The sequence below is a fragment of the Rana temporaria genome, chromosome 1, assembly GCF_905171775.1.
Source record: "Rana temporaria chromosome 1, aRanTem1.1, whole genome shotgun sequence".
In the NCBI taxonomy this organism is placed as follows: Eukaryota; Metazoa; Chordata; class Amphibia; order Anura; family Ranidae; genus Rana; species Rana temporaria.
This window is the reverse complement of record NC_053489.1, coordinates 453120316-453134179: the sequence shown is the minus strand read 5'-3', so window position 1 is coordinate 453134179 and position 13864 is coordinate 453120316. Positions and strand designations below refer to the sequence as shown.

General features: G+C 41.8%; 1 protein-coding gene across 5 annotated transcripts in view; it reads right to left on the bottom strand.

The window, feature by feature from the left end:
- The window catches only part of USO1 (USO1 vesicle transport factor), a 118179-nt gene that overhangs the window by 55774 nt on the left and 48541 nt on the right, over positions 1–13864 (bottom strand). For all 5 annotated transcript variants that reach the window (XM_040327759.1, XM_040327780.1, XM_040327764.1 and 2 more), the window contains 5 exons: positions 9749–9846; positions 4314–4416; positions 2806–2861; positions 323–443; positions 64–242 (listed from right to left, as the gene is read on the bottom strand). In XM_040327759.1, coding sequence (XP_040183693.1) covers positions 64–242; positions 323–443; positions 2806–2861; positions 4314–4416; positions 9749–9846 — 557 coding nt within the window. The remainder of the gene's footprint in view (positions 1–63; positions 243–322; positions 444–2805; positions 2862–4313; positions 4417–9748; positions 9847–13864) is intronic.

The window sequence follows — 13864 nt, the reverse complement described above, 5'->3', positions numbered from 1 at the left end:
TAAAACCCAACAATCTATTAGCATTTATAATTCAGTTTATACTAAAGCATAATCTGTCTATACCTGCAGCATCAAGTGAAGGTTAGTGACTTTTTGTGCAGACCACCCAGAGTTGTCATCACCCACTTCAAACCAAGTCTTCATTCGCTGGATGTAGGATCCTTCTTTGAAGAAATTTTGATTCGAGTTGTTATACTTCAGCAGATTTTGAAGTAATATTAGACAGTCCTCGACTACAATTCCTGAAACCAGACAGAATTTGTTAAAACAATGCTCTCAATTTGCAGGTACTCTTGCCTGTCTAAACAGTCTGTGTACATACCACCATCACTGCTTCCCTCTTCAGTAATTATGTCCAGAAGTCTCTCAAAAGCATTTTCAAAAGCTACAATTTTTTGAATAGCCGCATTGCCTTTTGTCAACTGTTGAAGTAATAAAAGACCCTGCAAAAAAAGAGAAAATATAATTTGCAGTAAAAAGACAAAAAAAATGAATTGTATAAAAGTATACTACTTCTTAAAATTACAGAAACATGACCAACTTCTTCAAAAATTACAACTTACCCCATAGTTCAATAAATAGTCACAAAGTGTTACTGTGGTATCTTAGTTCAATAAAAAATTTGAGTTTGCAAAAAACAAAATAAAAAAAAACAGGCATTCAGAAGATGGCAGGGTTGCCTTTTTAACGTGCAAAAGTCTCTACACTCTACCAACCTCTGATATCCACCACAGATTGCTTTTTAGAGGACAGTAGAAACTGCTGCCTGTGTGCCTATGGTGTGTACTTGTCTCCATCTATAGTACTCAATGTGAATCCTGTCTGCTTTCTCCTTCCTCTACTATCTACATGAGTAACTTCTGACAGTTTTTCCTGATATCGGGCAATCCTGGGAGATGCTGTCCACTAGCGTACAGCAGGTGACTGACCGCCTCGGCTATGTTTCTCAGTGAGACTGTGTAGGGCGGGGGTGTCACTTTCCTCCACACAAGTCACAAATTACACTCAACTTTGTGCCATGCCTATAACATTATATCCCCGCTCCCTGCCGTTTGGAAGCAGAGAAATACCCTTTGATCTGTGTACTTTAGAAAGCTGTACAAGTGAGGGCTGCAGATAAAATTTTCCAACATAAGCTGTGACAATTTAAGTGGTTCTAAATGCAGAAGGTTTTTTACCTTAATAAATTCTATAAAATTAGGGTAAAAAAACTTCTGGGTGCAACCCCCCCCCCCCTCCTTAATCTTACCTGAGCCCCATCTCAATCCTGCGATGTACAGAAGAGCAGCAGCCCTCTCAGGTCTCTCTCTCCTCACTGGCTCACCAGAGCAGCAGAATGCTGCTGCTGTCAATCAAAGCCAGTGAGAAAATGAAAAAGTGGGGGGCGGGACTAAGCCACGCTCTGTGTATGAACGGACAATGCCCATTCACAGGAGCCTGGCTCAGGAGCGAGCCCACATGAGCACCTTCCTTAGCAAGCAGCTTGCTGGGGATGTACTTTGGAAAGAAGGAGGAGCCAGGAGCACTAGCAGGGGACTCCAGAAGACAAGGATTGGGGTTGTTTCATGCACAGAGCAAGCAAGTATAACATGTTTGTTATTTACCCGATTGCCGACCGTATACTGTACATATACGGCGGCAAGGCGGCTCTCCTGTGCAAAATCATGTATCTGTACCCGATATTGCACTTCCGGGTCTGGGACACGCACAGCGGGAGCCAATCAGCCGGTACGGCAGACTGTGTCCGCCGGGACCCACCAATCATTGGGAACACAAGCAGAATGGCGATCTGACTATGTAAACAAGGCACAGAGCTGTTCTTTCAGTAGGGAAGGTAGTGATCCTGTGTTTCTGTAAAGCAGGAACATGGATCAATGCCTTCCCATAGTACAAGCACCTCCCACACAGTGAGTAAGCACATTTTAGGCACACATTTAACCCTTTGATCACCCCTGATGTTTATCTCTTTCCAGCCAATGTCATTAGTACAGTGTCATTGCATATTTTTAGCACCGATTCCCCCAAAAAAGTGTTAAAAGTGTCACTTAGTGCCCGATTTGTCAGCCACAATGTCACAGTCCTTCTATAAAAGTCGCTGATCGCTGCCATTACTAGTAAAAAATAAAAGAAATAAATACAAATGCATAAGTATATCCCAAAGTTTGTAGACGCTATAACTTTTGCGTAAACCAATCAATATCTGCTCATTGGGATTTTTTTTTACATATTGGGCTAAATTGATAAAAAAATAAATCGATTTTTTTATTTTATTTTACTGAATAGGTTTTATAGCAGAAAGTAAAAAATATATATTTTTTTAATTGTCAGTCTTTTTTTGTTTATAGTGCAAAAAATAAAAACCGCATAGATGATCAAATACTACCAAAATAAATCTCCATTTGTGGGGGAAAAAAAACATACATTTTATTTGGGTACAGTGTCGCACGACCGCGCAATTGTCAGTTAAAATAACAGTGCTGTAACAAAAAAAAATGGCCTGGTCATTAAGTGGAGGTAAACCTTCCAGAGCTGAATTGGTTAAAAAAAAAAAAAGTTACAACTTTAAGGCTAGTCACTTCAGTGGGCTTATGTAAGTGTTTTTTTTTTTAATATCACTTTAGTGTCATTCAGTTAAGGGTTTACATCTACATTAAAAATCTAAAAAAAAAAAAATGAACAGAAATGTAAAACAACTAGTTTCATACGTTTATGAAAGTGAGCATACAATTATAGAATATTATCATGAAAATAATTATTTCAAACAGAGTAGCAAAACTTATTACAGCAAATCCACCTTTAACTTACATCATTACGAATCACCTCCCTGGAATCATCCAGAAGATCCATAAGCCTAGAAACACCTGTAAACAGTTGAAAGACATATCATTTTACATTTTCAAAATATTAATAAGGGTTTCTTACTTTTATTAAGTCTTGGAACTATAGTAGCAGGGTCCACAGGGCATCAAATTAAAAACCAACTGATTTTTTAAGCATGCAAGAAGCTCCTCCCCCTAAAAGTGTGACTCAAAGCCTCTGACTAGCAGAGGACAAAAGCGGTTCAGAGAGCCCCGTCACTGGCATCATCGCCAAATGATTGCGCTTTCCATATTCTTTGTTAAAGGAGAAGTATGGCCAAAGCTTCTATTGATCACAGGAGTGCAGTTTATTCTGCGCTCCTGTAACCCGTTTTTTGGCCAGTCCAGACTGGGAAAAGAGCTATATTTTTCTCAGCCTCTCAGCTGCACTGCTGGGAGCCTGAGACAGCCCCTCCATCCCCTCTGCCCCTTCAGTGAGCGTTGGAGGGACAGAGCAGACAACCAGTCACTGACCGTCACGGCTCTCTGCTCAGAGTGGAGGGGAGAACTGAGTGTTTGATCACTCAGATCTCACTTTATAGGCAGCGGGGGGACATATGCAGCATCAAACTGATGCTGCATCCACCTAGCTGAGTATAAAGTTATTTTTTTTTATTAAAAAAAAAAATAAAAAAAAATAATTTAGAAGCATTATACAATGCACACCACTGAACAAAATGTTTGGTAACCTATGTTTGCTTAAAAGTGTGTGCATGGTTTACATAAGCTCAAGTCAAGCCACCTATTGTGGGTAAGTCATAAGACACCCAGACAATGGCTTCTCTGATTGGTTGAAATAAATCCCACTCAGTGAATCTCAGTTCAGGATATGTAATGGATGGTCAGAGAATAAAATTTGCAAATAGATATTGCACTAACAAGTTCGATTTTCATAGCTATACCTACAATTTTTCAGGCTGTGAGCACATGGCTATATAATTATATAGGCATCAGAGTAAGACCCACTGCAATTATTTATCAGCAAGGGCTAATGTTAGTCCTCTGAAGAGTGATCCATGGTGAATTGCATTACAGAGGGTGTTTGCCAGGGCAAAAAGAGATGTTTTGTTGCCTCCTCACCAAATGTTTAAAGCCCTAAAAGCATCCACCTCATTGAACACAACAGGGGGGTTTAATTCTTGCTGCGATTGCAAAGCACTGCAGCCAACGCATGTGTACATCCCTGTACACTACATTTGCAGTGTCAGTGAGCATGATCTGACATACCCCTTTTCTTTTCAGTGACACAAGTACGTGCTGGTTAAACAACAAAAAGAAAACTGCCCCCTCCAGAATACAGAGATGAGCGATCACAGATTTCTAGCAGGGAAGCCTGACAGAAGATGACTTCTGTTGCACAGAAAGCAGGACACACGGACTTGAAGTTGTGAGATTTTAGTAGAGGCCTGGAAAACTGACAACTAGAAAAAATAAAATAAAAAATACTTCACTTGCCCATTGGGCAGACTAAAACAATCTGCTGCACTTGAGGTCCCTGCTGCTTAAGAAGAGTAGTCAGTAATTTCACTCCAGGCCAGCGCACATGGAAATCAAACTCCTGTAGGAAAAGAGATAAATAAGACAAAATAGACTTCTTTAAACACCCCCAACAAATTTAGAAGTAAGGTGGCACTGCTGATCTTGCACTTTTCAAAATGGCTCCACTAGTTTTTCCATTATTCTCTTTACGCTGCAGTAACACATGTGCGTCGGTATAAAGATGGTGCTATAAACACCCACATGCCGCACATATGCGTCGCTGGGCACGCAAAGTTATGTGCTGGGAGCGCTCTTCCTAAAGCTGCTGAGAGCACATTGGTAGCCAGCGGACCAGCTTCTGATCATGTGACAACCAATTCCAATGCACAATTTTAAAAGCACATGTTCCTGAAGAAATGGCTGTATGTGTAAACGGGTGCTGCAGAGACCACTGGCTGGAACCGAAGACAATCAAAGCGAGAGAACATCACCAGCACAACATAGATCTCCAGAATGGGTCCACAGCTTTATTCAGAGATGACAACTTTACAGCTGAGGCAATGTTTCAAAGCCTCACGGGACCCCTTCATCAGGCACGTGACGTCACAGCCTGATGAAGGGGTCCTGCGAGGCTCCAAAATGTTGCTTTTGCTGCAATAATGTCATCACTGAATAAAGCATTGAACCCATTCTGGAGGTCCATGGTGTGTGGTGACGTTCTCTCACTTTCACTGTGACAGCCAATCAGTGTTCACATGATCGCTTATCGTTCATGTCCCCCTGTGCCTCGGTTTAGGATTTTCATTTAAAAGACCTGTCAGTGCCGCTCTATCTCCTTGTGCAGGGTATCTGGTCTTGTATCCAGTCCCTGTCGGTGGGCCTGCTGCGTCCTGCCTACAGCTCGGCTCTACACAGGCTATGTGCAACATAGTGATCATGCCGCATTCACTTTTACAAGGCAATATTTAGGTTTTATTTATTTTATTTAGGTGTATTTGAATTCTTGTGACTATGAGGGAATACATTTGATTGAAAGCTTTTGTGCCCGAGTTCAGATTTCATACTTACATTTTAGGCATATATAGGCTTAGGAGGTTTAACCACTTAAGGACCGCCTCCTGCACATATACGTCGGCAGAATGGCACGGCTGGGCACAAGCACGTATAGGTACGTCCTCTTTTAGTGCCCAGCCGCAACCCAGTCCGAAGCTCCGTAGCCGTGACCGCAGGACCCGATCGCCGCTGGAGTTCCGCGATCGGTCCCCGGAGCTGAAGAACGGGGAGAGCTGTGTGTAAACACAGCTTCCCCGTTCTTCACTGTAGCGCCGTCATTGATCGTGTGTTCCCTTTTATAGGGAAACACAATCAATGACGTCACACCTACAGCCACACCCCCCTACAGTTAGAAACACAAATAAGGGTCACACTTAACCCCTTCAGCGCCCCCTTGTAGTTAACTCCCAAACTGCAATTGACATTTTCACAGTAAACGATGCATTTTTAATGCATTTTTTGCTGTGAAAATTACAATGGTCCCAAAAAATGTGTCAAAATTGTCCGAAGTGTCCACCATAATGTCGCAGTTAAGAAAAAAAAAAAAAAAAAAACGCTGATCGCCGCCATTAGTAGTAAAAAAAAATATTTTTTTTATAAAAATTAAATAAAACTATCCCCTATTTTGTAAACGCTATAAATTTTGCACAAACCAATAGATAAACGCTTATTGCGATTTTTTTTACCAAAAATAGGTAGAAGAACACGTATCGGCCTAAACTGATATATATATCTTTTTTGGGTGTATTTATTATAGCAAAAAGTCAAAAATATAGTTTTTTTTTCAAAATTGACGCTCTATTTTTGTTTATAGCGCAAAAACTAAAAAACCGCAGAGGTGATCAAATACCACCAAAAGAAATCTCCATTTGTTGGAAAAAAAAGGATGCCAATTTTGTTCGGGAGCCACGTCGCACGACCGCGCAATTGTCAGTTAAAGCGACGAAGTGCCGAATCACAAAAACTGGCCGGGTCCTTTAGCTGTTAAATAACCCTCTTGCATACATGTGATGAGAATAAACAGATGTCATGATCACATCATCAGAAATCACATTATTTTTAAGGGGGGTTTTGTGTGCTTGGGTATAACTTTAATTTTTGACAATTATCTAAAATCTTTTTTTTAATAACAGATAAAAAGTACCCGAAGTGATATTTTGCAGTGCAGACTAGATTCATTGACAGGTTTTCATTAAAGAGAACATGTCACCAAAAGATCACTTTTTGTCCTTGCGGATGGGCCAGCGGACTTTAAATTTTAGAGTTAGGACTGCAGTAACAGGGAACCTTCACGGGGTCTGCAGCTTACACATGTATTTGCAAATGCGTGCAACTAAACCCCTGTTTTTAACGCACTGTTAGACAGGTGAATTCGGTGGGTTGCTTATTGGTTGTTAAGTTGAGCTTGGTTATTCTGTGTGTTTGTTGACATGCGTCCGCCCTTCCAATGCTCCTTGCTGTGAAGACCAGTCATAGGTAGGGGCAGTGACAGTTGTTTTTTGGATGGGCCAGCGGAGCCTGTGATACATGATGTATAATGTGGGGACCTGGGAGCGAAAGTGGTTGTAAACCTCAGTCATAAAAAATTAACAAAGCACATATATCTGTAGTGTTTAATTATGTCTCTTCAAAGCTGTGTCATTTTTCTCTGGTGCTTTGTTTTTCTTATCAGCACGAGTCCCTTTGGAGAATTTTTCGGAACACATGAGATAAATTTGTCATGGGGGAGGAGAGCTAAGCACATAGCTTGTCTATTTAGAACACAGCTCTGTATCATTCCTGTGTGCAGGGGGGGGGGGGGGTGTCCATTTCCTCCAATCAGCTCTCACACACTGTAACTGCAGCTCTTCACACCCTCCTCTGATACTTATAGATGGAGAAGGATTTTAACACAATTCTGCCTTTTTGAAGGGATGTAGGTAAGAGAAGACAGCAGATAAATAAAAACGTATGTAGGAGGATTTGTTTCATCTCTGTGTATCATCTGAGGCTGTTCACTTCACTGTGTATATGAGAGCGCTTACAACCAGTTCCCTTTAGTAACATGTTACATCTGTACTCAGGGTTTTACATGCAACAAGATACTAATACATAAATGATCCTCTCCACACCCTGTGTCACAATTCAATTCAGTCATTCATTTATCTGTAAATGAATGAACTACAGTTGCACATAGTCGCCAGCACACCACAGATCGTCAAATATGTCTAAATCTTTATTGAAGAATGATCACATCACAGAAGACATAGTGCAATGTTTTGGAGCCACACAGGACCCCTTCGTCATAACATGCCTGAGGAAGGGGTCCTGTGCAGCTCCCAAACGTTGCACTATGTCTTCTGTGATGTGATCATTCGTCAATAAAGATTTGGACATATTTGACGATTCGTGGTGTGCTGGCGATAATGTGCATTTGATCTGTGATGTCTCCAGTTCCAGCTGGTTGTTGCTGCAGCACCCGTTACTCCTAAAGCCTTATCCAGGAAAGTGTGCAATGGGAATATCTAAACTATATTGAATGAGCTAGTTCCATCTTCCACCATGGCAGATGGCTTGCGGTTCTCAACTACCAGGGCACTCAAACTATAAAACGGATTTGCCAAGTAGAATAAAGCCTAAAATGCATTTTAGATGACTATCCCCAAGTTTAAATAGATAATAAGATTCCTTCTTCCGAAGACTGGACCCACACAAAGGTGCTGTCCTTTGTGTGGGCCGGACGGCCCCCAGAGTGGCGAGACAAATTCTGTACCTCCCTATGTTGGGGGGGGGGGGGGGCTGGCACTCCCGAACTTCCATATTTACTATTGGGTGGCAGTCTTGGTCACAATGAGATGGTGGTTCTCCCAGCCTAGACAGAACCCGGCAGTGACGCTGGAGGCGGCCGTTTTGGGCTCATATGCAGCGCTCAGCAACTTGCTATTTAGGGGTCTTAGGGCTAGTCCCTCCATGACGTCGCTTATGCGTACTACTGTGAGGGTCTGGCAGGAGGCTAGAGCAATCTATAGAAAACCGAATTGCGTCTCCCCACACGCCCCCTTGTGGGGCAATCCTATGCTGGCCCACTTTGATTCTATTCCAGACCCATCTCTCTGGGCGAAAAGGGGATTCACTAAGGTCAGACACATAGTCCTGGATGGTAGGCTCCGGACTTTTCAGGAGCTGCGCAGCAGTTGCTCCTTGCCAGCCTCTTTGCAGTTTCGGTACTGGCAGCTGAAGCATGCCTTCAAAGCTCAATTCCCTGAACCCCTGATCATGGAGTCGGACTCTGTAGAGCGCCTTCTGATCTCTGATGTGATGGGGCGCCTCCTCTCTTCCCTATATCTTTATCTCACGGTGGGGCACGATACTAGGCTCACTAGAACTTGGGATAGGTGGAAATCAGATATCCAGTCTCTGGAGGAGGAGGAGTGGGAGGACTGCCTTTCTACATATATCCCTTCTCTAATTGCCGCTAGGGACAGATTTGTGCAGCCTAAATTTTTACACAGAGCCTATTATACGCCACAGAGGTTAGCGCGGGTATATCCCCAGAGAGACCCCCACTGTCCGAGATGTAAGCAGGAGGTAGGAACTTTTTGGCATATGGTATGGTCTTGTCCCGAACTTCAGCCCTACTGGGCAGCTGTGGCCTCTACTCTCAGTGATGTTTGCAGGATCAGCATACAGGCTGACCCGAAACTCTTATTGCCGAGCTATATAGAGGATGTGGAGGAGGATAGATACTGCAAGCTGTGTTTGACATTCTCCCTGTATTATGCTAGGTGGGAGATTATGCTAAAATGCAAGTCGGAGGACCCCCCCACCCATGACTCCTGGCGTAAGTCGGTTACCTCAGTGCTGCCTTTGTATAGGCTGACCTACGAAAGTAGGCAGTGTCCGGGAAAGTATGATAAAATATGGTCTGCCTGGACTGATGTCTGTGCGGTTTTTGACCCCCTGCCAGCCTGAGGAGTTAAGGGCGATTAATGTGGTGCCCCCCCCCCCTCTTTTGACCCCCCTGTGTGCCGCCCTCTTCCTTCTATATCCTCTCCCCTTATCCCCTTGCTCCCTCCTTTTTCTGGTCCCCTCCCTGCCCCCGGATTCTCGCTGTATGTGCCTTTTTATGTGCTATGGGAACTGTCGGGGGTGGTGATGTGACTTGTTTGCTATGCTATACTGGATGCTAGATGGAGTTAGATTATTTACTGGTGTATGGGCGGGATTTCCCGCTTACTTACGGACGTTCTGGATATGTACCTTTGTATTATTGTGTTCTGTAAACTGATTAAGATGTAATGCTGAATTGTCAAATAAAAGCTTCTTTCTGTTAAAAAAAAAATAGATAATAAGATGCCCAATTCTAACTGGTGACTTACCTCCAAAACCGATAGTAAAAGTGTTACGTTTTCCTGTTTCATGAACAATTCTGTAAACTGGACTCCGAGATCATCGGTCTGTACTTGCTGGTTCTCATCTGCAATAGGATTTGGGAGACATTCATTATTTAACTTACAATGTGTATTATAGGCAATAAGCACCAAGCTGCAGGCCATTACTTGATATGGACAGTGCTTTACTGAGACCTTAGTATAGTAGAATGACAATGAAAGCCTTTAAATGCTCTCCAAATGTACCTTCCCCCCTTTTACTAAAAATCACTCCAGCTTTGCAAGCCAATATGAAATCATGTTACATCCAGTGGTTAAACAAGACGATGTTCACTTTCACATGGTCAAGATAGACACATAGTTCCAGAACTAAAATTAGGATGTATTCATTTAGTAAAAAAAGCCACCGTGAGAAGAATGGGAGAAAAAAAAAAAAAAAAAGTATGCCAAGAGTAAGTCAAATCAATTATCTAAAAGTAAAGTTGTAATTGTTTCAGATAAGTGGGTTCTCTCCTCAATACCGGACACTTTCACTCCTTTCCTGCCAAGGCCAATTTTCAGCTTTTAGCGCTGTCACACTTTGGTCATGCAACACTGTACCCATATGAAGTTTTTAGCATTTTTTTCCCCCCATACAAATAAAGCTTTCTTTTTGTGGTATTTAATCACCGCTGTGTTTTAAACAATTTTTTTTTTTTTTTTTAAATGTTTGTTACAACATTTTGCAAATAAATAATCTTTCTTCATAAAATTAGGCCAACATGACTACTGCTACATTTCTTATGTGAAAAATCCCAAATCAGTGTACGTTATTCAGTCTGTAGGAAAGTTATTGAGCCACAAAATGTGGTATATACACAGTACAATGGGTATAACATGTCTACACACCCCTGTTAAAATGTCAGGTTTCTTCGATGTAAAAAAATTAGACAAAGATAAATCATTTCAGAAATTTTTCCACCTTTAATGTGACCTATAAACTGTACAACTCAATTGAAAGACAAACTGATTTTTTTTTTGGGGGGGGGGGGGGGCTTCCAAAGCATCAGAGGGAATTTTCAAGGCTTTAGACATACCATGGAACACGGTAAAGACAGTCATCATCAAGTGGAGAAAATATGGCACAATAGCGACATTACAAAGAGCTGGACGTCCCTACAACACTAATGAAAAGACACGATCAAAACTGGTCAGGGAGGCTGCCAAGAGGCCTACAACAACATTAAAGGAGCTGCAGGAATATCTGGCAAGTACTCTTCATATGTCTGGGCTATGGGGTAGTGTGGCAAGACGGAAGCCTTTTCTTACGAAGAAAAACATCCAAGCTCGGCTATATTTTGCAAAAACGCATCTGAAATCTCCCGAAAGCATGTGGGAAAATGTGTTATGGTCTGGTGAAACCAAGGTTGTTACTTTTTGGCCATAATTCCAAAAAATATGTTTGGTGCAAGAACAACACAGCACATCACCAAAAGAACACCATACCCACAGCGAAGAATGGTGGTGGCACCATCATGCTTTGGGGGTGTTATTCTTTAGCTGGAACAGGGGGCCTTAGTCAAGGTAGAACGATTTATGAACAGTTCCAAATACCAGTCAATTTTGGCACAAAACCTTTTGCTAGAAAGCTGAACATGAAGAGGAACATCTTTCAGCATAACGACCCAAAACATACATCCAAATCAACAAAAAAATTACTTCACCAGAGGAAGATTAAAGTTTTTGAATGCCCCAGCCAGAGCCCAGATGTGTATCTGATTGAAAATCTGTGGGGTGGTCTGAAGAATGCTGTGCCCTCGCAATCTGACAGATTTGGAGTCTTTTTGCAAAGAAGAGTGGGCAAATATTGCCAAGTTAAGATGTGCCATGCTGATAGACTCATACCCAAAAAGACTGAGTGCTATAATAAAATCAAAAAGGTGCTTCAACAAAGTATTAGCAAATGTATTGTTTTTATTTTTACTTCCCTCCTCCTAAAAGATTTCAGTTGAGTTGTACAGTTTATAGGTCACATTAAAGGTGGAAAAAGTTCTGAAATTATTTATCATTGTTTCTTTTTATTACATCACAGAAACCTGACATTTTAACAGGGGTGTGTAGACTTTTTATATCCACTGTTAGCTGAAAATCGATCAATCCTGATGTACTGACAGCCATTCTCATTTCTTGAGGCCGAAAATGCCAGAACAGTACAAATGACCCCAAATGACCCTTTTTTGGAACGTAGACAGCCAGAGGTATTTAATAAGAGATATGAAAAGTTTTTTAAACTTGTAAATTTTAGTCACAATTTTTTTTAATTAATTTACATACGGTCACAAGTGCAGTCATCATATGACCGGTATGGCAGTGATCGAGGACACCTACAGGTGACAGTATTTAAAAAAAAAAAAAAAAAAAACACAAAAAATTACTTTTTTTACATACTGTGAACAGAACAATAGAGTGTTACCATAGTAACACTGTACTACTCTGGGGAGTTGAACATTTTTTTTTCCTTTTTAGTACACACTAGGATCGCTTATAACAGTGAATATCACTGTTAAAAAACAACCATTTTTACTGAATGAAATACATTCAGGGTGTGTTGTTGCGATTACCTGTGATTGGCCACAGCTAATCACATGGTACAGATGGGCTGTGATTGGCCAAGTCTGTACCATGTGATCATTGTGATCAATCACAGTGAACAACACAACTGTACACAATGTATCAAAGCCATTCATTGTGTACAACGGTCGTGTGATCTGATTGGTCACATGGATCACGTGGAACTGGCAAGAGGGCGGTACACTAATCTGTCAACTACGGTGTCTGGTGGGGTGACAGATCGCACCAAAGTGCAGCCCGTGGGGTGCAATCCTGCGAGAATGTCATATGGTGTCGTCCCAGAATAACAGGCTTCCATAATTTTACAATAGGCTGGGCAGGAAGGGGTTAAAGATTTTTTTTTTTTTTTTTAGGTTTGGATGGGCAATGAAGGATTTTAAGCAGCCATCAATTTTTTATTGCGGTTTGTGTCCCCAATCCACTTTCTCGATCTGTCCTTTTTATTGTTCTCACAGAGGGAAAGTGAAAGAAAACTTCAAGCCCAAAACTTAACAGAAAAAAAGGGAATGAGAAGGCCCTTATAGGGCTCCTTGGATGACTTCTCTGCAAAGGTCAGCAAACACTGGGGTCTGAACAGGGGGCACACTTACAGACCTGGAGAACCAAGGCCAGATCCTATAAAAGAAAAGGTCACAACCCACATTTAATTCTGGTGGAGGGAGCTTTCACAGGGAAGGAGGGTACCATTCCCATTGGGTATTACACCTGAATAATGACCTGCCTCATTCACCTAGCAATTGTGGATCAAGAGGCAGCCGTCTCTTTCTGTAGCCCTCAGGTGACACAAATAGAGCATACGATTGACGAATAAAGGCCACAAACACAAGACATACTCACACAGCACTAACTATATCCAGGCAATTGACAGCAATCTCCTCAGCATGCTTAATAGCTGAACAAAACAAAAACACCACCATATCCTGCTGTAAAAGGACATGGCGAGACCACCTTAGGCAGAAAAAAGTTCTAAGGGTTCCTTAACATGATTAGCCACACGTTCTGACAACCTCATGATTGAAGCAATTGTCACAAGAAAAGCAAACTTGCTGGAAAAGAGAGGGAGAGAAATATCCAAAATAGGCTCACATTAAGGCCTCTGAAGGACTAACAGCATAAGGTTGAGGTCCCAAGGAGTCAATAGAGAATAAACCGGTGGTATAATGTGGAGAAACTTCAGAGCCAAATTGCCAAAAAGACCACCGGGGTCCTCCCAAAGGTAATTTTGAAATTGATGGCAACAATATGCCTCAAAAAGGTTGGTGCAGAGCCATGGTTTACCACAGTGTAGCATCCCCTCGTTTATTAAACATTACTGTAAACGCCTGGGAACTGAAGAGGCCAGTTGCTGGGGTTTTGGAAGAATGTTGGATCATTTTTGCCTGATATAGGATTCTAACTGATCAACAGTCCTGGGTCTACTTTGTTGTATTTTTCGTTTCAAGATGCACCAAATATTTGCAGTTGGTGAAAGGTCTGGACATTTTAGGTTCCATG